Raw genomic sequence first — 23,949 nt, 5'->3', positions numbered from 1 at the left:
AGGGAAGACACGGCAGCCAATTTGCCTGCAGCCAGCCTCCAAAGTTAGCAACAAAGTATTGGCTGGTGTGGTCGAGGGGTAGTTATTGGCTCCAGAGTACTTGGGGTAAATCTCGAGGTTGCTTCCAAGAAATGTTTGAGTTTGAGGGAAGGTCAGTCACCTGTAGAGGCATACTGATGGGAATTGGGAGAAGGCTGAGTTGGAGAATGAGGAAAATTGCTTTCAAGATTGGGTAACTGTAACCTGTTTTGCAAAGGGGAGCTGGAAACTCACTCAGGCATACTATGCAGCGTTGGAAGTAGATATGTACTCGGAAGGGAAAGTCACAGTATGACCATCAGGAAAAGAGAAGTGACGGTATACGCATAATCGCCCAGCCTCTTTCAAAGATCCAAATGCATCATCCTTTGCAGAATTGCATCTAAACACAGACTGCTGCTGCTTTCCCTCATGCGAATGATGGCCTCAATGTACAGCAGCATTTCTTAATTCTGAAGAACAAACTGCTACCATTTTAAAGTTGATGTTGTGCTTCCTAGGTCTGATGAGGAGATATGGGAGATGAACTTAGCCCTTCTGGATCAAAGAAAGGGACACTTCCCTGGCACCACAAGAGCCGTCGTTAGCTTGCCTGTTACTGTTAAGTCTTTAAGAGTAACCCAGTAGGTAAGAGTCAGTTGGAGACTAATCTTTCCTCAGGGATACAAGAGCAGGCCAAAAGCCTGGAGGTGGATACAATTGACATAAATATTTCCATTTCAGGGATGTGAGGGGAAACAACCTCTGATTATTTTGGACAGTCAACTGGTCCAATAAATATTTGCTTCTAACACGGGCCCCATGGGCCAAAGGCTCCATTCAGTCTCTCAGAGTTGAACAATGGCTGCAATGCACCATGGTAAAGACTGGAAAGGATCCAGCAGCTCTTTGTGTGCTCGTGTGTTCTATACACAGGCTGCACTCAGCTGAAAGTTTAAATATCAGTCTCCCACACTGTAGACAGTGCATTACTGTAGACAATACACAGGGTGCACACTGCTAACTGTCCAAATCTCAGTTGTTGCATACTGCAGATATTGTATCACTGTAGACAGTACACACTTTGTACACTGTGGAGTGTTCATATATTAGTTATCTCACAGTGTGGATATTATATTACTGTAGGTGTTGTATTACTGTAGACAACACACACGTTGCACACTGCTGTGAATTCAAATATCAGCTAAATGCTGCTGAGTGCCCAAGTATCAGTTATAGCACACTGTCCATGTTGTATTTGTGTAGATTGTGTCTCTTTGTGTGTGTGAGTATCTGGGTGTGTGTGTGAGTGTCTGGATGTGTTTGTGCATGTTACTGTGTGTGAGTGAGTGTGTGTGTCTGTGTGTGTGTGTATGTGATTGTGCCTGTGTGTGTATATACCTGTGATTGTGTGTATTGGTGTATATGTGTCTCTGTGTGACATTGAGTGTGTGTGTCTCTCTCTGGTTGTTTAAGTACATATTTTTTGTGTCTATGTGAGTCCAGGTGTGTTACTGTGTGTGTGAGTGTATATTTCTTTGCATGTGCATGTGCACCTATGCATATGAGTGCCTGTGTGTGTGCAAGTGTGTGTGTCTGTGCGGGGATGAGTGCTTCCAAGAGTGCATTCTGCTTTTCTCTGCTGTAGTCTGTGTTACTGTGTGTGTGTGTGTGTGTGTGTGTGTGTGTGTGTTTGTGTGTGTGTGTCTGTGCATGTGAGTGTATGTGTGCGTGTCAGTGTGTGTGTGTGTATGTCTGTGTGTTTACCTGAGTGTGTGATTGTGCTTGTGTGAGTCTGTACCTGTTATTGTAATACTTATAAGTGAAATGGCCCCTTCATGTGCACATCACAGATTCTGCCTGTGTTGTGGTTTTGCAATCATTAACTGCCGGATTATCATATTATATTATCATATATTATCATATGTATTATCATATAAGGAACTTCCATCCTCCAGAAAATCAGCAGTGATGAGAATTGTCCTGTTCTTAGGTCTCGGTGATGGTGCAGCAAGGCACTGCCGATAAAGTAGTGAAACAACTTCTTTCCTTTAAAAGTGAGTTCACCAAATATTAGGTGAACAAATGATGGGCTGCCAGTTAACCTCCAGATGCTGACAGGGCTGTTTCTGCCATGGTCTTTTCTGGTGCCTAGTTCAATACCAGGTGATCCATCCTGTTTCATTTCTTTGACACTTCATAGCGATTGAGATAACTGAGTGCCTTGCTAGGACATGTCAGAGGGCAACTGAGAATCAGTCACATTGCTGTGGGTCTGGAGTCACATGTAGGCTGGACGAAGTGAGGATGGTACATTTCCTTCCCTGAAGGGCATTAGTGAATCAGATGGGTTTTTCTGACAATGGATTCATGGTCATCATCAGTTTCTTAATTCCAGATTTCTTTTTTATTGAATTCAAATTCCACTATCTGCTATGTTGGGATTCAAACCTGGGTCCCCGGAACATTACCTGGGTTTCTGGATTGATAGTCTAGTGATAATAACGCTAGGCTTCCATTAATGAATTAGAACGTGATGAATCAAAGTCTCAGTCACTTTCTGTCTGTCTGCCTGTCCCTCGTTTGTTTAAAGGGATACAATGCCACCATCAGCTGGCCTCCCTACACAAAACCTGTGAATCTCTCAGGTTGCACAGTTGTTTCTCAAGTTGCTTCTCAAAGAATGTTTTTGGAGACACAGAACAGTTTTATCTGATCACTCGAGATGTCCCTGAGACATGAGCAGAGGAAGATGAACGTGCCCAATGCATGTTCCCTCATATCAGGACTTTTCAATTCTTTGTCACTTAGCTGTTAGAGGACATTGCACTTTCTGCAACTTGCAATGTTTTGGAATGAAATTTGCCTAGTCTCCTCACTTGCTTTCTTTGACACTCTCTCTGAAACTCTCTCTCTCGCTCTCTCTCTCTCACACACTTTCACACTCACTCTTTCTCGCACACTCCTTCACACATGCAGTCTTTCTCACATACACACACAGTCTCACATGCACACTCTCTCACACACTCTCCCTCTCATATTCTATCTCTCTCACTCTCTCTTAGACTCTCACACACACACGTACACTTGCTCTCAAACAATCTTTCTCACATGGTCTCTCACACACTCCCTGACACAGACTTGCTTTCACATATACTCGCTTTCACATATACTCGCTCTCACATGCTCGCTCTTAAACTCACACTCACATCCATACACTGACTCATGCCCTGACTTACTCTGACACACACACATGCACACACACATTCTCACAGACACACACTTGTAGAGCGTTACAAACTCGGTATCTCACAGAATCACACAATCTTACACATCGCCCTCACACACACTCAAGTACAATCTCTGATTCAAACAAACTCAACCACAAACTCTCACTCCCTCATAGTCACATTCACTTCCTCACAGTCACACATACACACACTGTATCACATACACTCATGTGCACATTACGGTGGGGAATGAGGTGGGTGGGGCAGGTGTCTAAATTATTTCTTCTCTCCATGTCACCAGTTCCCTAACACAGCCCTACCCAGCACCCGCACCCCCCCAGTACTCCTCACAGTCAGCATTTCCAGTAATGCAGGCACTGAGAATGGAAAGCAACATGTTTATTACATAACACAAGCTGTCAATGAATCATAGTGACGTCCGAGCAGATGAATGGCTGTGGAATCAATGTTTGCAGTGACATGCATTTCTTTATTGTTGGAGGCTCTGGGCAGGTTGGAGGGTGAAGCCCCTGCAGCAGAGCAATAGACGAGTTGAAGGGGCTTTGGAAGGTAGTGCCTAATGTGCGCCAAGAAGCTTGTGGAAGCATGAGTCGCAGTAAGGCTTGTCCTTGTTCTCCTTGAAGCCACCCAGGTTGAGCTGTTTGAGGCAGAATGCACAGACAAAGTGCTCCGGGTGGAACTTCCGGCCCAGGGCAGCGATGCAGCGCCCACTGATGGGCTTCTGGCATCCGCTGCACAGTGTCCCCTGGCGCTGGTGCCAGTGCAGCTCACAGTAAGGCATCCCATTCAGCTCGAAGAAGCTTGCACCAGCAAACGGGGTGAGACAATCCTGGGTTGGGGGGGCAGGGGGATGCGGGAGGGTGGAGGAACAAGAACAGGAGCAGTTACCTTCCCAGATGTCACACGGTGGATAGTGTGGAGCTCATTTAGCCACTTTGATGTCACACACTGAAACATTCCCCCCTCCTCCCACTGCCGTATCAAGCCCACTGCCTCGCCCCTAGGAACAGGACGAAGTTATTCCTCCCATCCTTCTGGAGTGGGACAGTCTGCTAATCAATCTGCCAAATGGGGAGACCAAGTGGCTGTTCTTTTTTTTTATTTATTCCGGGCAAGGCAGATCTTTATTGTCCGTCCAGAATTATATCTTCAAAATGATGCAGAAAATAGTCAAGGAAATTAATGGAATGCTGTTCCCTCTTTATCGAGAGGACTGGAGTTCCAGAACACACGGGTTATGTTGAAGCTACTGGTTAGACACCATTTGGAGACCACAAATTTGGAAGGATATATTGGCCTTGAAGGCACTGCAATGTAGATTTAAAAGAATGATATTTGCACTTCAGGAGATCATTTGTGGGGAGAGATTAGACTAATGAGTCCCTTGTTCTCTTGAAATTAGACAGTTAAGGGGTGACCTGATCAAAGCTTTCAAGATAATTAACAGGACAAGTCATGGTAGATCAAGATAAACAATTTCCATTGGTTGTGGATTCTAGAATGAGGGAGCCAAGTCTGAGAAATAGGGCCAGAGCATTCAGGAGAGATGTTGGGAAGCACTTTGACACACAAAATGTGGGAGAGGTTTGGAATTCTTCCACAAACAGCTGTGGATGCTGGATCAGTTGTTAGTTTTAAACCTGAGATAAATACATTTTTGTTTAGCGAAGGTAATAAGGGATATGAGCCAAAGGCAGGAATGTGGAGTTACGCCACAGATCAGCAATGATCCCATTAATGGCTGAACGGGTTTGAGGGGCTGAATGGCCTACTCCTGTTCCTAGTTGCACACTGGGCAGCTACAGGCCAACCACATTGTCACATGTAGGCCAGACCATGGAAGGATGGACATTCACTTCCCTGAAGGGCATTAGTGAATCAGATGGTTTATTTTTCCTGAGAATGGTCACCATTAGATTTTCATTTCCTGATTTTTTATTTAAATTCCACCATCTGCCATGACCTGGGTCTCTGGATTAACAGTCTAGTGATGGCCACTAGGCCATGGCCTCTCTTATTCAGCGCCTGTTGCCTATGATGAAGGTTATTAAAATACATCAAGATCTTTCAAGAACTCCACTCTCCCCTCCCATTCAAGAAAATAATTTCAGCTCAGTATATCAGTCTGTTTTTCAGATCATTGTATCCTTCCAGCCAACAATAAATGATCAACTCTTGTTATAAATATTCCAACTGATCACTAAAGTCAACAATATACCCCCAGTTTTGCCTGTCTGCCTTTGTACAATTTATTTCAGAGCAGCTATTACCCGGATGCCCACTGTGCTCTATCTGAGGAACTCTCAAACGACATGGCACAAAGGTCACCTTTATCTCTCCACTAACTCCAATCAAACAAATCATCCAGTCACGATCAGATTGATGCTTAGGGATTCCTGTGTGAGAATTGGTTTCTCATTCCTCTCACCCCTTTCTCCCCTGCCCATCCCCTCCATTGTATTTGGTAACCATTTTATATTTCAGGGATCTCTCTCAATAGCACTGAGAGCTGCCAAGACTCTGCAGTGTGGCATAGCATTGAAAAGTAGGTCTTCACATCAGAGATGGAGCTATAGGGAGAGGCTGAATGGGCAGGAGCTATTTTCCCTGGAACATCGAAAGCTGAGGGGTTACCTTTTGGAGGTTTATAAAATCATGAGGGGCATGGGTAGGCTGAATTGTCAAGATCTTTTTCCCAGGGGAGGGGAGTCCAAAACTAGATGGTATAGTTTAAGGTGGGTGGGGAAAGATTTAAAAGGGACCTAAGGGGTAACGTCTTCATGCAGAGGTGTGTATGGAATGAGCCGCCAGAGGAAGTGGTGGAGGCTGGTCCAATTACAACATTTAAAAGGCATCTGGATGGGTATTTGAATAGGAAGGTTTTAGAGGGATATGGGCCAAATGCTGGCAAATGGAACTGGATTAACTTAGGATACCTGGTCAGCATGGACGAGTTGGACCAAAGGGTCTGTTTCTAATGTTGTATGACTCTATGCCCTCAACAACAAGGCTTCGCTCTGTTCCCTGACACTTACCCTGCAAACAAAGCATTCTGGGTGCCAGACGCTATTGAGTGCGGACAGATAATTATCCAAAACTGGGTGATCACAGCTGCCACATTTGGGAGCGAACATGTTGAAATAGTCCTTGCGGCAGTACGGCTTCCCGCCTTTCTCATGGTAACCTGGAAGTGAAGGAGAGAAAGATGTGATGCATGGGCTGGAGCAGTGAATGCATGAGTTTCTTGTGCAGGGTTGGAGCAGACAGGCCTGGAAAGATGGGAGAAGGCGAGAGATTGGACATGGGCTGGGGGAGCTCACCTCGATCAATACCGCATCAGTCACTCGGCCTGACGTTCAGGTGCATAAACTCTCTATATCAACGTGTTCAGAGATGTTGTGACACATTTCTGAAGCAGGTTGGGTCTTAGAACCTGTGTTCTCTGGCTCAGGGGGTAGGGGCACTACCACTGTTCAACAAGATCCCCCAATATTCAGGCCCATTAACAGTAATAGGCCCAAATATCAGTTGTGGGCCATAATAGTCTTTCAGTGCATGGTTGCTTTTGTAATGTGCCTGTTTTCAGTTTCAATTTCATCCCAGAATTTTTTATCAATGTCAACGCTTTACCTCAGCGTTCCCACAAAGAACATAAAGTGAAAAGCACAGAGAATGGAGGAAATGGCCAGGACTGATTTCTTTCAAACAGAAAACACTGTCCATAACTCCACATGGCCTGACCTCCTCCCCATAACCTTTGATCCCTTTAGCTCGGTGGCTCAATGATTAGCACTGCTGCATCATAGTGCCAGTAGCCTAGGTTTGATCAGCCATGTTCTTAATGAATGGCAGAGCGGGCTTGAGGGGCCATAGCCTGCACTTGCTCCTATTTCTTATGTTCATATGGCACATAGTAATGATGATAATGATAATAATAAGCTAGAGTTTATGATCAGCTCTCTTACAACATTGTCCAAATGCTAAAATAACTGCATATCCATCACCGTTTGAAAGTTACGGTACTCTTCCAGAGTCAGAGGCCGGACATACTCAGATAGTGTGAGAGGTGGGAGATCGATTTCATCTAAAGTACCTCATGGGGGGAATTGAAATCCCAGCCCACCACTCTTAACAATGTGATCAGTGACTGCTCCTGAAAAACCTACCCTCACTCCCGAATCTCTCACCGCAGTGAGCACAGAAAAAGTGTTCCGGGTGCCAGGTTTTATCCAGCGCCGTGAGGACTTTCTGTAAAGTGCAAAACAGAACGAAATTAAGAATGCAGGTTTCAATCCATCAGAATACGCAGAAACATTTAGCTCTGGATTCTCTGCAAATGACCTGACAATCAACGAGGCAGAATATTACAGTAACAAAAACAGAAATTGTTGGAAAAGTTCAGCAGGTGTGGAGAGAAATCAAGGTTAACATTTCAGGTCTAGTGACCTTTCCTCAGAATGGATGGTAGCTAGGAAAAATGTCAATTTATATGCAGAAGATAGGGCCAGGGTGGGTAAAGAGTAAATTATAGGTAGGGATAGAGCCCAAAGAGAAAGAAGAACAGTTGAACAGACAAAGTAGTGGATGGTGAAAAGCTATTAATGGGGACTGTGAGTGGCTAACAATGGGTTGTGCAACATAGACTGTGTGACAACAAGGCCTGGTGTGTGGGAGTTGGGGTAAAGTCATAGGAGAGTTCAAGCTCTAAAATTGTTGAATTCGATATTGTGTCCAGAAGGTTGTCGAGTTCCCAAGTGGAAAATGAGGTGCTGTTCTTCTAGCTTGCGCTGAGCTTCGCTGGAGCACTGCAGCAAGCATGAGACAGAGACGTTGGCCAGGAAACAGGGTGAAGTGGCACGCAACTGAAAGCTCAGGGTCAACGTAGATTATCTGTGAAATGGTCACCCAGTCTACTCTTTATTCCCTTATTGTAGAAGAGACCACATTGTGAGCGGGGAGTGCAGTAGACTAGTACACTGCAGAATATTACAGTGGCTCCGATTACAAAGGGGTCAGTGTCACACTGACAGCCAGATTATGCACATGACCTACATGCAGTCCTGTTGGCTTCAACAGAAGGGAACGACAGAGGTGTGTGGACTAACAATCAGTAAACATTGATTCTGCTTCGCATTATGCCCTTTGCCACCTCCACAACCATCATCCCAAACTCTAACCCTTACTACATGGCCGTCTTTGTCTATTAGATAAATACGTTTCTCCCTCACAATTAATACAGAGCTATTAATAGGTTACAGAACACAGAGAAGGCTGGAGATACTCAGCAGATCTGGTAGTATTTATGGAGAGAATGACAGCCAACTTTTCTGGTCCCTGAACTCTGAGGCAGGGTCTGAGAACAAACTCTGAACACAGGACTCTGAAGAAAAGTCAGACCAGACTCGAAACATAAACTCTGTTCCTCGGTGAGGTCACAGTGAACTTACATCGAGAATAGGTCCACTACAGTAAGCACAGCGAGGGGAGAAAAGAGCATGATAATCTTTATCACAGTACGCCTGGCCATCGCGTTCGTAAAAACCTCTCAGACCGATCTCCTCGTTACAGTGAGCGCAGACAAAGTGCTCCGGGTGCCAGGTCAAACCCAACGCTGTGACAATCTGGAAAAATCCAAACAAAAAACACGTGATCAGTCAACAGTGCCTGCAGGCAATCGCTCGCTCACTACACAGCCGTAAGGCCATGAGGAATAGGAACAGGAGTAGGCCGTTCAACCCCTCAAGCCTGCTCCGCTATTCAATAGGATCATAGCTGATCCGACCTTCCTCACATCCACTTACCTGCCCATTCCCCTTAACCCCTCATTCCCCGACTGATCAAGAATCTAGCTCAGCCTTAAGTATATTGATGACGGCGGAGCAGTAGATGTCATCTATATGGACTTTAGCAAAGCAATGTTCCACGTGGTAGACTGATTAGTAAGGTTAGATCATGTGGGATTCAGGGGGATCTAGCCAATTGGATACAAAATTTGCTCAAAGGTAGGAGACAGAGGATAGTAGTGGAGATTTGTTTTTATGACTGGATGTCTGTGACTAACAGTGTGCCACAAGGATCAGCGTTAGGTCTACTGCTTTTCATCATTTATATAAATGATTTGAATGTGAATATAGGAGGAATGGTTAATAGGTTTGCAGACGACACCTAAGTAGGTGGTATAGTGGACAGTGGAGAAGGGTACAGAGGGACCTTGATCAGATGAGCCAATGGGCCGAGAAGTGGCAGATGGAGTTTAATGTAGATAAGTGTGAGATGTTGCATTTTGTTAAGGCAAATGAGGACAGCACTTATACAGTTAATGGTAGGGTCCTGGGGAGCGTTGCTCAACAAAGAGACCCAAGGGTGCAGATGCATAGCTCCTTGAAAGTGGAGTCGTAGATAGACAGGGTGGTGAAGCAAGTATTTAACACACTTGCCTTCATTCTACAGGAAGGACGTTGTTAAACTTGAGAGGGTGCAGGAAAGATTTACAAGGATGTTGCCAGGGTTGGAGGATTTCAATGATGGGGAGAGGCTGAACAGGCTAGGCCTTTTTCCCTTGGGGTGTTGGAGACTTAGGGGTGACCTTATTGAGGTTTATAAAATCATGAGGGGATGGATAGGGTGAATAACCAATGTCAGTTTCCCAGGGTGGGGAGTCCAAATCCTAGAGGGCATTGGTTTAAGGTGAGAGGGGAAAGATTTAAAATGGACCTGAGGGATAATATTTTCACAAAGAGAGTGTATGGAATGTGTTGCCACAGAAAGTGGTGGAGGTGGGTACAATTACAATAATTAAAAGGCTTCTGGATAGGTATATAAATAGGAAGGGTTTAGAGGGATATGATCCATACGGTGGCAAATGGGACTATGTCAGATTGGGATGTCTGGTCGGTGCAGATGAGTTGGACCAAAGGATTTGTTTCCATGTTGTATGACTCTATGACTCTATACACAAGGACTCTGCCCCCACAGCTCTCTGTGGCAAGGAGTTCCAAAAACTCACAACCCTTTGAGAGAAGAAATTCCTCCTCATCTTAGTCTTAAATTAGCACCCCTTTATTCTGAAACTGTGCCCTCTGGTTCTAGACTCTCCCATGAGGGGAAACATCCTCTCAGCATTCACCCTGTTAAGCCCCTTAGGAATCCTATATGTCTCAGCCAGATTAGCTCTCATTTTTGTAAACTCCATTCAGTAGAATCCCAACTTGTGTAGCCTTTGCTCATAAGACAATCCATCCACACCAGGGATCATCCTAATGGATCTTTTAAGCAGGTGGGCAGATTTCTTAAAGGTGATCTTATAGTGGCAGTTGGAGTGCTGGATCTCTTTCGATTAAACAAAAGGCATTGAAAATTATGCCACAAATTCTGCACAGGGCCACGTGGTCTACATCCGAGATTGATGATTCAAAAGAACATGTTTGACCAGCCTCCCAAGTTAGTTCAGGTGGCTGGACAGTTGTTTTGTGATGCAGTATGACACCAACAGTGCAGGTTCAATTCCTGCACAGAGGGCTGAGCTTACCAAGGACTCTCTTTTTCAACCTTGCTTGAGGCATGGTAACCCTCAGGTTAAACCTCCTCCAGTCCTCCATCTGTCTCCTGATGGGAGAGCAGCCCTCTGGGACTCAGTACCCAATGCCTGGGATGCCTTTATCTTGCAAATTGATGCTACAATGTAGAGACATAACACCAGGTCATCTGGCACATATCTGGTTGCTCAAGTCACCTGACTATTTGCAAAGAGACGTTGTTTCAACCATCTATTGTTTCCAAACTGTATAATTTTTGCAACATTCCCCAAGAGAAAAAACTTTGCTCATAGCGACAGGAAGCAGCACATCATTTTCCATTCAGTATAACCTTATTGGGAAAGCCTCTCCAGCCGCTCCAGTTGGTCTCTCTGGATGCAGATGGGACCTGTTATGGATGGAGGAGCAGGACTTACCGTGCCAACGATTGGCTTCTTGCAGGAGCCGCAGACCCCCTTGGCATCAGTGCTGACCCCGAGTCGGTGGAGGTCAGACTCCAAAGCTCCAAGCATGTTGTCCAGGTTAGTCCCTGCTCCCTGCGGAGCAGCTTCTTTGGTGACAACTGGCGCGCTCTTTGCCGGCTCAGCTGAACTGAGAATCTGTGTGGGTGAGGGAATAAGCAGCCAGAGTTAAATTTCCTGCCAGAACCTCATGCCTGGGAATCCCCAGGACAAAATCGCAGCAGATGATCTGGTCTATGACTCGACATTCACACTAAGATCAGGGTGAAGGGCACACCTTGCCCTAGAACGTCATCTAGAACCGTTGGGTAAAGGAGGAGTATTTACCTGAAGATTGGCTCAATTTGTTGAAGTTAATCAAAGGTCTGGTGCAGCACTTCATGGTTACACATTCCTCCTGTGCTGATCTACCCTCCATGGGGGATCAAAGTTTGGAGACCATGGGAAGCAGGAGTAGGTCGCTGAGCTCCTCAAGTGTACTCTGCCATTCAAAAGGACCTTGGCTGATCCGACACTCCTCAGATCCACTTTCCTGGCCTTTGCCCATAACCCTTGATCAAGAACCTATCTTAGCCTTAAATATACACAAGGACTCTGACCCCATAGCTCTCTGTGACAAGGAGTTCCAAAGACTCTCAACCCTCTGAAAGAAGAAATTCTCTCAGTCTTAAATTGGTACCTCTTTACTCTGAGACTATGCCCTCTGGTCCTAGACTCTCCCACGAAGGGAAACATCCTCTCAGCGTTTACCCTGTCAAGCCCCTTAAACATCCTATATGTCTCAATGAGTTCACCTCTCATTCTTCTAAATTCCAATGGGTAGAGTGCCAGACTGTTTCGCTTTGCTCATAAGATAATCCCTAACTCTAACCCTAACCCTAGTGGGGACCATCCACTAGGAACCTTCTCTCCAATGGAATCATATTTTCCCTGAAATAAGTTTGCTTGAGCAGGATTGATCAAAGAGGACTAGGATCAGAAGAATCTAAAAGAGTGAAATTTCGTCCTGTGACTTTTTTATCATTGTTATTTCAGGATACAAGGGTCTGGTCGCTAGACAAGAATTTGTTAGCCATCTCTAACCTCTCCTTGAAGTGGTAGTATTGAGCAAGCACTGCTGTCCTTTTGGTATTCATAAACACAATATGCTTTTCGGGAATAACTGCATGGATTTTGAAAGAACAGTAAGGAACACTCAGCAACAGTGAAAGAACAATGATGTATTTCCACACCCACAGTGAGGCTCGGAAGGAATCTGAATGTGGCAATGTTTTCCTGCCCACTCCCCCCTCTCCTTGCTGCCCCTTGCCCGTCAAGATGTTAGCGGTTGTGATTTTGAATACACTGTGGAAGGAGCCTTGGTAAGTTACTGTAATGCATCTTGTAGATGATACATACTGCTGCTACTGAGCGTTGGTGGTGGAGGGAGTGGATGCTTGTGAATGTGGTATCTGTCAAGCGGGATGCTTTGACCTGGATGGTGTCAAGCTTCTTGAGTGTTGTTGGGCTGTACCCATCCAGGCAAGTGAGGAGTATTCCATCACACTCCTGACTTGTGCCTTGTAGATGGTGGACAGGCTCTGGAGAGTCAGGAGGTGGGTTACTTGCTGCTGTATTCCTAACCTTTCATCTATGGCCATAGCATCTATATGGCTAATCTATTTCAGTTTCTGGTCTACAGTAACTCCCAGGATGTTGATAGTGGGGGAGTTCAGTGATGCTAATGCCATTGAATGTCAAGGGGTCATGGTTAGATTCTATCTTGTTGGGGATGGTCACTGCCTGGCACAAATAATACCTGCCACTTTGTCTCCCAAGCCTGTATAATGCCCAGATAACATTTCTTCGTCTTGTCAGGTAACTTACACAATTCAAGTTGGTCATGATATCATCGAGCTGTTGGGCTGCTGTCTTTGGACTCAGGGGTGGGGTTTCTGTGGTAACCTGAGGACTCTCCTGTACCTTGCTGGAAGAGAAATGAAAACATGACGAGTCAAAGCTACGGGTTCGGTGATGGCCCATCTTACAGAATTAAAGAGATAGGCGCAAAACCTGGACTGGTACAATCTTATCTCACAATTGGAGCTCTGCTGGTTCCAAATGAAGTCAACTTGTTAACTTAGTCATCCTTCTCATTGATGTCATAGTGATGAACAAATATTTCCACCTTGAGGAGGTGTCTTGTCCTCATTGTAAACCATTGGTGGAGTGAAGGTATACCCAGAGTGGCATTCAGAGAGCTCCATTTTACTCTTCCTCCACCCTGTGTCAGAGGGGCATGGATAGGGTGAATAGCCAGGGATTTTTTTCCCTAGGGTGTAGGAGTCCAAAACTAGAGGGCATAGGTTTAGGGTGAGATGACAAAGATTTAAAAAGGGACCTGAGGGCAACATTTTCACGCAGTGTGTGGTGTGTGTAAGGAATGAACTGCCAGAGGGAGTGGTGGAGACTGGTACAATTACAATATTTAAAAGGCATCTGGATGGGAACATCAATAGGAAGGGATATGGGCCAAAGGTTGGCAAATGGGACTAGATTTATTTAGGATATCTGGTCGGCATGGACGAGTTGGACCGAAGGGTCTGTGTCGGTGCTGTATGTATCTATGACTCTATAATCAGCAGGAATGTGGAAAGCATAAGAGCTGGTGGGGGAGTGGGGGGAAGGGTGCTCCTTAAATTCTTCACTTGGCCTTGCCACCCACTAAGCTGTAGGCTATCCCATCTGCACTTGCCCAAAGGGATGATTCCAATCCCACCTACTATAGGAGGGGTGTCGGGAAGCAAATGTCTTGGAGACGGAGCAGTCATCCCATCGAGATCTCAAGCTCAAAGGGACTGGTATCTCAAACGAAAGCCATCTCACTAGCTCAGGAAGCCCCCCAACAAAGTAATTCCAACTGTGGGTGACCCCCCTCTCTAGTCTTTCCCTCAAGATCACCCATAACGCCCCCATCCCCCCCATCCCCCCACACACCGACTCAGACGTCAGATCTGGGGACTACCTGATGTCTGAATTCTGGGGCAACGCAAGGTTGGCATTGCTGGGGCTGTGAAGCAGGGGTGAATGATGGAAACCCCACCTCCAGAAATTGGCATTGATTTATGGGATTCATGTGGATGTAGGAAGCACAATAATAAGCTGGAGAGGGTTCAGAGGAGATTTACCAGGATGTTGCCGGGTATGAAAGGTTTGAGTTATAAAGAAAGGCTGGATAGGCTGAGACTTTTCTCATTGGAGGGTAGGAGGTTGAGAGGTGACCTGATAGAAGTTTATAAAATAATGAAAGCTATAGATAGAGTTTATTTCAAGACCAGGGGGCACATTTTTAGGTTGAGAGGAGAGAGATTTAAAAAAGACACGAGCAAAAAATGTTTTACACAGAGGGTGGTTCGTGTGTGAAATGAAGTAGTGGATGTGGGCGCAGTTACACATGTTTAAAAGATAAGTACATGAATAGGAAAGGTTTGGTGGGCTATGGGCCAGGAGTAGGCAGGTGGGTCTAGTTTAGTTTGGGATTATGTTTGGCATGCACTAGTTGAACCATTTCTGTGCTGTACAACTGTATGACTCTGTGGCTGCACAGATATATTCTGCAAAGGTAGCTTTGCCGAATGAATGTGTTCATTGTAAAGGAAAGTAAACATGTAGCAATCTCTGTCTGTTGATTGGACTTTGAAGATTTAAATCAGGGCATGTAAATTTGAAAACCACACAAAATAAGAGAAACATATCTCCCATTCTCACTGTTGTACAGCTTAATATATGTACCTTATCATGATGAAAAAGTCTTCTGACACAATGAGTAATTAAATGTTGAAATGTACAACCTGATTTAATCTAAGCCTAAATCTCAAGCAGTCTAAAAAGAACGGCAGAAATACTCAGCAGAAATATTTGCATGGGGTGAAACAATCAGGAATGGGAAACTAGCTGCATAGGTCATCAATGGAGCAGGTTAAGACAGAGTCATTGGCCTCCTCTGCAGCAGTATTTAATTAATCTATAAACTTTTAACATTATTACAGGGAAGATGCAAGCTTACTTAACTTTGTGATGATACTATAGCTTTAAGAGGTGCATTTTGTCCTGATTTTTTTTGTGTGAAGAAAGGTTGAGACAGAGGTGTCAGTTGGTCTACTCAGAGCCAATAAAGTAATCAGTTTGTGACACCTTGAGGTTTTTTTATAAGTTGGAACAATAGAAGCAGCCTGAATGGGTGGGGTCAAGCTCCCACAGAGCCAGAATTTCTAGTTTTAGTTTTTTGCAGTTACTGGGATCTTAAGCTGGGCGGAAGCTACAGTCCATCTCTCCCGCTACACTCTGTCTCAGAGTTTTTTCTTGATGTTTACCTCCTGGACTGGAGAATTGCCTGTGAGAGAAACTATTTTACTGAATTTGCCTTTGCCAAGGGTGTGTTTATGGGAATTTACGATATTGGAACAGTTACTGTTTAGTAGTTAAATATTCTATTATTCTGTTAAGTTTTCCTGTTGGGTTAAGTTATTCCAATTTCTTCCTTCTTTTGTTGTCTTTTAACTACAGTGTATGAGTAAAGTGTGTTTTGCTTCAAGACTGGTAGTTTGACCAATCAAATTCCCTTCAGAATGCAATGCCTGCCACTTGCCTTTAGAATAAGAAAATGTTAAGGTCTAGGCTATTTTCTTAATATACTTTGAGCCGGTTTGGACTGATCCATAACAACTTACAGGAACATCTGTAAATGAGAAGCGATGTTATTTCCAAAATATGTGTGACAATAAATTCCTTTGCTGTATTGTTACTTAGTGAAAAACATCCTTTATCTTATGACACTGCATTTTAATTCAGTTTGTGATAGAACATTAAAGATGGAACAATTTGAATTGAGCATTAAGATAGATGAGAATTGTGCAACTTCCAGCCTAGTTACATACAAACATTGAATGGTAGGAATCAGAAGCAAGGATAGGCCATTCAGCCCCTTGAGCCTGCTCCGGTATTCCATGGGATTATGGCTATAACTTTCCACTCCCATCTACCCCTGATAATCTTTCACACCTTGCATCTTAAAAATAGTCTGTCAGCCAGTTCTAGCATTGCCAGGGATATCAGGCCAAGCTGATAGGGAGTGACTGACCTGACAGTACTTTTCCTGCATTCGCTACAACTGCATTTGTATCTACACAGTCATCATTTCGAGCACAGATACATTTCTTCATGATTATGCCTGACTATAAAGGAGGGGGCAACGGGAGGATTGACTGACCAACTCATGCACACCCTTCAATGGTGAACATTTCAACATCGAGGGAAGCGTCACACATGGTCCGCACTCACCTGCCAACCCGATTACCTCTGTTAGTTTCATGCTTGGCGACTTTTGCTGCTTCATCGATTTGGGTCTGGTAGATTGGCTGAAAGTGGGAAAGGTGTGCAGAATTGCATCAGAAGCAGTGAGCACATGATGGTCAACAATTTATATCAGCGGCAGTCCTCGTCACATCATCCCTCTGCAATTTCAGGGGTAGATATCTGATTCATGACCCCTCCATCCACCCACAATCACCTCCACCACCCATTGCAGGAGCAATGTCCAAATTTCAAAATTGAAAGGTATGGGAACATTTGATTATTGCACCTCCTGCTGTTTGTTTTGGCTTCCATTTACATGACTTGCATGCCAGTCCAAATGCATGGCCTCCTGGCTCAGAGGCAGGAACGCTACCACCATACCACAAAAGGGCCCCTTTCCTTGTAAACTTTTAAAATGTTTTTATTAACCTATTTTTCTTATCAACCTGTTCAGAGATGTTATTACACACCTCTGGAGCATGTGGGATATGACCCTGGGCCTCCCAATCCAGGTGTATGGACGCTACCACTGCATCACAAGAGGGACAACCTCATCAATCTTGTACTTCTTTTTAATTTACCATATTTTTCTAATCACATATTATTACACATACCTGTTGAGCAGGTGAGACATGAACCTGGGTCTCTTGATCCAGGGTTGGAGACACTACCACTGTGCTAAAAGAGGGCCCTCATCATCCTTGTTTTTTTTTCAATCTAGCCTATTTTTCTAATCAACCTTTTCAATGATATTATTGCAAACCTCTGGAGCAGGTGGAACTTGAACCTGGGCCTCCTTGTCTGGGGTAGGGACACTACCACTGGACCTTCATTATCCTGGTAAGGAGATTAAGGAGAGTGATTTCACAGGTATGCAATTTATCTTAAAAGCCAGCAGGAATTTTGCACGGGATGAAGCAGACTGATCCGTCAGACTCTTAAAAAACAACATAGTCCAGGACCAGCAAGTCCAAACATGGGACTTGAACCTAGATACGTTCAATGCAGAGATGGGTGCATGACCCTTGGGTCACAACACCTTAGCACCAATCGTCGCTGTTGCTCAGCCATGGATTGCCATCGTTAGGACGCTTCTTACCTGTAAGAGCGATGGGCCGGATGCATCCAGTGCCCATGGATTGTACTTTGTAGAGCGTGCTGTGATGAAGCTATAATCCGAGGGATCTTGCAGATCTGGGTCGCCTTGCCTGCTGCTCACTGACGTTTGCTCAAGTTCAGCCAGCAATATGTCTAAAAGCCAATGACAACATACAGTGATTTGAATTCACCATTAAATCCCATACTCAAGTTTGATCAACAAACGGAACATCATCTGAAGAAATCTCACTGACCTTGTTCAGGGTTTATATTTCAGAATGAATGCACACTTAACTCTTAGTGCTTCACAGAAGGCATACAACACAGAAACAGACCATTCAACCCTTGGTGCCTGTACTGCTTTATCCCCATACCTTTGTGCACCCCATTTCTATCTAAATAATCATCCAGTTTCTCTCTTGAATGTCTCAGTTGAACCTGCCTTCACAACATTTCCAGGCAGTACCTTCCACACCCTGATGACTGTGTGTGTAAAAGTTCATTTTCTCACATCTCCCTTGCTTGATTTGTACATCCATTGCCTACTCGTTCTTGTTCCTTTTACAAGTGGGAACCATTTATCCCTATCTAGCCCGCTTATGATTTTGAAAACTTCTATCAAATCTCCCTCAGCCTTCTTCTCTCCAATGGGAATAGTCCCAACTTCTTCAATCCCATCATCTTCACTGATTTTTCTCATTCCTAGAATCATGCTGCTAGACCTTTTCTGTACTTTCTCTCCAACATTTTCACATCTTTTCTATAATGTGATACCTATAACTGTACACAAAGATGTCTAACAAGTGTCTTGTAAAAGTTTAGTATTGCCTCCCTGCCTTTGTACTTAATGACCAAAAACCCAAAAACACTAGATGGTTTCCTAACTGCTTTCTCTACCCATCCTGTCACCTTCAATGATCTGTGTACACACACACCCAGGTCCCTCTGCTGCTATTTTATATTGTCTTCAATGTTCTTCCCAACAACATGCATCATCTTACACTTCTCTGCATTGAACTTCATCTGTCACCTATCCACACTCAATCCACCAACCAGTTGATATCCTTTTGGAGTTCCACACTGTTATCCTCAATTCTTCCAAGCTTCATGGCATCTGCAAACTTTGAAATGGTCCTCTGCACATCAAGATCCAGCTCAGTAATACACATCAGGAAAATCAAACACCATCTGGGGAATTGCACTACAAACATTCCTTCAGCCTGAAAAGATATCAATTGACCATTTCTCTTTGTTTCCTGTCATTGAACCAATTTTATAGCCATGTTGCAACTGTCCCTTTTATACCAAGAAAAATAACTTTCCTCACCAGCCTGTCATGTGGCACTGTACAAGACACCTTGTGGAAATCCAAGTATAGCACATCAACAATGTTACTCCCATCAAGCCTGTTACCTCTTCAAAACACGCCAGCAAGTTCATCAAACATGATTTCCCCCTTTAGAAATCCATGCTGACTCTTCTTCATGTGACTTTTTTTCATGTGGCTACTAATTCTTTCATAGTGTGGAAGCAGGCCATTCAGCCCATGGAATCCACACTGATCTTCCGAGGAGCATCAAACTCCACTCCTGAATATCCATTTCTAGAAGCTTTGCCACCAGTGCTTTGGCAATTTCTACACTCAGTTTCTTCAAATTCCTTCCATGCATCTCATCCATTCTCAGTGCCTTGTTAATTTTAAATCCAATACCCTCCTCTTTATTAATTTAGAACACTCCCAGTGACAGAGTTTCCTTTTCTGTCACCATGACCTGTGCAGTATCTTCCTAGTTTGTAAAAACAGATGCAAAGTATTCATTTTTTGGATTTGAGTTCAGAGGTCAATATACCATTTGTTTTCCTTCCTAACTGGTTGTTACATTTGCCTGTTTACTCTCATGAACTGGTGTACAAAGTCACCCAGATCCCTTTGTACATCCACACTTCCCAATATATCACTATTTAAATAAGAGTCTGCCTTTCTATTTTTCACATCAAAGTGAATAACTTCATGTGCTGTCATGTTTTTGCCCACTCGCTCAAATTCTCTAATTCACCTCGAAGCTTCTACGCAATTCTCCTCACAACACACAATCCCATCTAGTTTTGTGTCATCAGCAATTTTGGAAATGTATTTGATTTCCTCATTCAGGACATTTGTACATATTGTGAATTGCTGGGGCCAAACACTCATCCTTGTGGTATCCAACTAGTCACTGGCTACCATTTGGAAAAATACCCATTTATTCCCACTTGCAGTTTCCTTGCAGGTGACACCAAATTGGTCTTGATCTTGAGCTGGGCCAGTGGACAAAGGAGTGGCAGTTGGGTCCCGACCTGAAATCAACTTTCCTGCTCCTCTGATGCTGCCTTGCCTGCTGTGTTTCTCCGACTCCACAGTTATCTCTGACTCCAGATCTGCAGTTCTTACTATGTCTCAGTTGGAGTTTAATTTAGTCAAACGCAAGATGTTGTATTTTGATAAGACAAACCAGAACAGGACTTATACAGTTAATGTAGGGTCCTGGGGAGTGTTGTCAACCAGAGAGACTTAGGGGTGCAGGTACATAGTTCCTTGAAAGTAGTGTCATAGGTAGGTAGGGTGGTGAAGAACACGTTCGGGCACACTTGCCTTCATTGGTCAGAGCATTGAGTACCGAAATTGGGATGTCATGCTGTGGCTGTAAAGGACATTGGTGAGGGTACTTTTGGAGTACTGCATACAGTTCTTGTAGCCCTGCTATAGGAATGATGTTACTGAACTGGAAAGGGTGCAGAAAAGATTTACAAAGATGTTACAGGGACTGGAGGTTCTAAGGAGAGGCTAGAACATTTTTCCGTAGGAGGCTGAGAGAGAACCTTATAGAAGTTTATAAAATCATAAGGGGCATAGATAAGGTGAAATGCAAAGGTCTTTTCTTCAGGGTAGAGGAGTCCAAAGCTAGAGGACACAGGTTTAAGGTGCGAGGGAAAAGATTTAAAAGGGACCTGAGGGGGCAACTTTTTCGTGCAGAGGGTGGTGCATGTATGCAATGAGCTGCCAGATGAAATTGTGGTGGTACAATTACAAAATTTAAATGGCATTGGATGAATAGGAAATGTTGAGAGGGATAGGGGCAAAATGCAGGCAAATGGGACTAGTTTAGTTTGGGAAACTTCGTCAGCATGGAAGAATTGGACCGATGGGTCTGTTTCTGTGCTGTATGACTCTATGATTCTGTAAGTTTCAATTCATGCTGATATATTAATCCCCATCCTTTGTGCTTTAATTTTGCCTACCTTATCAAAAGCCTTCTGAAAATCTAAATGCACCACAACTACTGATTCTACCTTATAGAATCATAAAACCTCTACAATGCAGAGAGAGGCCATTCAGCCCATTGAGTGCACACTGCCCCTCTGAAGGGGCTAACCACTGAGCCACCATTTCCCCTCCCCCCTCCCCCGTCTAGTCAGCTTATTACATTCCCAACAGAAAAAAAGCCTCCAGTAGATTTGTTAAGCACAATTTCACAAACTCATGCTGATTTTGTCTAATCCCATTAATGCTTTCGAAATATAATGCACTCTGCATGTTTCCCCACTCCGGAAGATTTGATTCAGTTTGGGTGTTTTTTTCGGAGGGAAGTGGGGGTGTGCCTTGCGGTGAAAGACATAGAGTTCGATTGCTGATGGCTTCACAAACCAGAATGAAACACATGAAACTTTACACTAGATGCAGCAAAGTGCTGCCTTGGCAGGGATGGCTTAGTCATATCGATCCCACCGTTGGAGGAAGTGGGTGGGCCGCGAAAGGAAATCGTTCGCTCATGCCTCTACAAGTTCAGCTCCTGCAAGCAGGTGCTGAGGAAAACTTTTCAGGATTGTTCATTGTAACCAATATCTCTTCCATTTGTCTGACACCGAATGCCAATTCGCTCAAACGTCCAGCAATTTGCCCTGGCATTTTGGCATGTGAAAATTTCACTAGATTTCGCTCATTGCCTGCTTGCCACTAAAGTGTCTGCGATCAAATCAAAGGCAAAACAAACGAACACTGTCTACTGTGAGACGCGCTGCTCCCCACTTCGGAAACCGCTACCAGCAGAAGTAGCACTCCAACTGTTCACGCTTCCGTTCGCAGAATTATGCTGATAAATGGCGGTAATATGGTGATTAATCCAGACGCCCAATTCACAACTGAATTATTAAAAGAGAATTTCAAATCTTGGACCATGCACGCTGGTGTTTATATACGAGATGAATAAATTCTAGAATTGGAAACTAGCCATATTAATCGTTGCAATTTTTTTTAAAAATTGCGTTTCACTATTTTTATTCACTGGCAGGACGTGGGCGTGGCTGGCTGGGTCCAGCATTTCTTGCCTATCCCTAGCTGCCCTTGAGAAGGTGAGGGGGAGCCGCCTTCTTTAACCGCTGCAGCCCATGTACTGTCGGGAGACCCACGGTGCCATTAGGGAGGGAATTCTAGAATTTGACCCAGCAACGCTGAATGAACGCCGATATATTTCCAAATCAGATGCTTTTGGAGGGGAAATTGCAGGGGGGTGGGCTGAGAGGCTGTTCACTTGACACAGGGAGAGGATAGCACACGGTACTCGATGTGACAGTATTGTACAAATCCGTTACACAGAAACTTGCGCTGTCTCCACCGACTTCCCTTGTAGACTCACAAGAGTTCAACTCACAAACTTTGGAAACTCCCTTTCTCTATGTCCTAGTCTTCTTTTTACCCCCTCTACTGCAACTCTCTCTCTTTCTTTCCACCTCCCCAGTAAGATATTATTGGTTACTCACCCAGTTCGTCCATGGGGGCAAGGTCAGAAAAACAGGAATGTCAACCTCCTGATGGTTGCTACTCCCCTGCTGTCTCTGTCTACTGCTGGGCGGAGGTAGTGGGACTCTCTCACTTCTCTCCCTCTCAGGAAGTGCAGACTCACTTTGACTCACAGGGTGCTGATCCGAAATCCGGGGCGGAGGACAGTCAAAGGAACCCATTCTACCCCCACCGTCCCCCCGCCTCCATTGTACCTACCAGCCTTTGATTCCCGAAAGGCGTTAGCCATTCGATCCATCGAGAACCCCCTCCCCTCCTCCCGTTTCTGAACAGGGCTTATCCCAATTTCCCTCTCTCAAGTACCCTCAATACCTTTAGAAATCTAAGTGCTGGAAAATGATCAGCGAGAACTCGACGTGCCTTTGTTTTTAACCCAATGCTGTGGATCTCAGTGACTCTATTTCTTTCCTAAAGAGATTAGATCGCTTCACTTTCCGCAGTAGAGTTCTCGCCCATTCTTTGGATGAAGAGATTTCTGGTCGTCTCGGTCTGATAACGGTTTACTGCACACCCTGAGACTGTGACCATTTATTCCAAACGCCAACCAGTGAGTCAAAATCCTCTGCCTAACTAGTCTAATCCCATTGTCCAGCATTTGGCCAAGAGCCTTGCATGCTTTATTGCACATCCAAATACAGCAAATAAAGTATTTTTTTTATTATTATTATCCGGCTCCTATGGGAACAGGAGTGTGCTAATTGATCAAATATTCCAGATAATCAAAAGGTCATCAATGTAAAAATATACCCTAAGTAATACGGACGTAATACAGGAGGCATAGACATCACTGTTATACTTTATTTACAGCATAAACCACTTAAACAATCGCGCACCTTTGCCTTAAATAAAACTTACCGACAGAAGGCCTTTTCACTCGCACCCTCAGCTGACTACATTTGAGGAGAAATTGACTGGAAATTGAATCCACTATTGATATTTCGTGTGGCCATTCGATTGAACAACAGGTATATTCACACTGAAATAAACAAATTGAAAACTATAGTAATCGGACAGAATAATACAGCAAACTCTACAGTATTTGAAGTATGTAATTTTTCAATGTGACGGCGGTTTCCGCCTCTAACATGGAGCCAAAATTGACTTTATGGTAGGAGACAGAGGGCAGTGCTGTTACAGGGTTGTTTTTCAGACTGCAGGCCCGTGAGCAGTGGTGTTCCAGAGGGATCAGTCCTGGGTCCACTTTTGTTTGTTATTTATATAAATGATTTGACTGAGAATATAGGAGGTGTGGTTAGTAATTCTGCAGATGACACCAAGATTGGTGATATAGTGGACAGATACGAAGAGATCAATTGGGTCAATGGGCTGAGGAGCAGAGAAAGAGTTTAATTTGAATATATGTGAGGTATTGCATTTTGGTAAAACAAACAAGTACTGGATTTATGTAATTAATG

At 44.2% G+C, this 23,949-nt stretch overlaps 1 protein-coding gene across 1 annotated transcript; it reads right to left on the bottom strand.

The window, feature by feature from the left end:
• Positions 1-3,632: 3,632 nt before the first annotated feature.
• On the bottom strand, positions 3,633-22,608 carry LOC109936595 (paxillin-like). The gene is made up of 9 exons (XM_048620779.1): positions 22,495-22,608; positions 17,699-17,850; positions 16,585-16,661; positions 13,132-13,231; positions 11,221-11,403; positions 8,717-8,890; positions 7,436-7,517; positions 6,305-6,453; positions 3,633-4,098 (listed from the first exon to the last, which is right to left on the bottom strand). Exons 1-9 carry the CDS (start codon positions 22,505-22,507, stop codon positions 3,826-3,828), a joined length of 1,203 nt encoding a protein of 400 aa, XP_048476736.1. The 5' UTR covers positions 22,508-22,608; the 3' UTR covers positions 3,633-3,825.
• Positions 22,609-23,949: the final 1,341 nt, after the last annotated feature.

Source organism: Rhincodon typus, chromosome 48 (genome assembly GCF_021869965.1).
Source record: "Rhincodon typus isolate 14 chromosome 48, sRhiTyp1.1, whole genome shotgun sequence".
NCBI classification, from domain to species: Eukaryota; Metazoa; Chordata; class Chondrichthyes; order Orectolobiformes; family Rhincodontidae; genus Rhincodon; species Rhincodon typus.
Note: the sequence above shows the minus strand (reverse complement) of the source record. Positions and strands in the feature narration are given on the sequence as shown.

Bases quoted from the DNA above. Each gene is read 5' to 3' on its own strand.
- LOC109936595 (XM_048620779.1), bottom strand. The intron at 13,232-16,584 runs GTGAGTGCGGAC...TTTCTCTTCCAG, and splicing joins AGAGGTAATCGGGTTGGCAG to CAAGGTACAGGAGAGTCCTC. The intron at 4,099-6,304 runs GTAAGTGTCAGG...CCCCCAACCCAG, and splicing joins CAGAATGCTTTGTTTGCAGG to GATTGTCTCACCCCGTTTGC.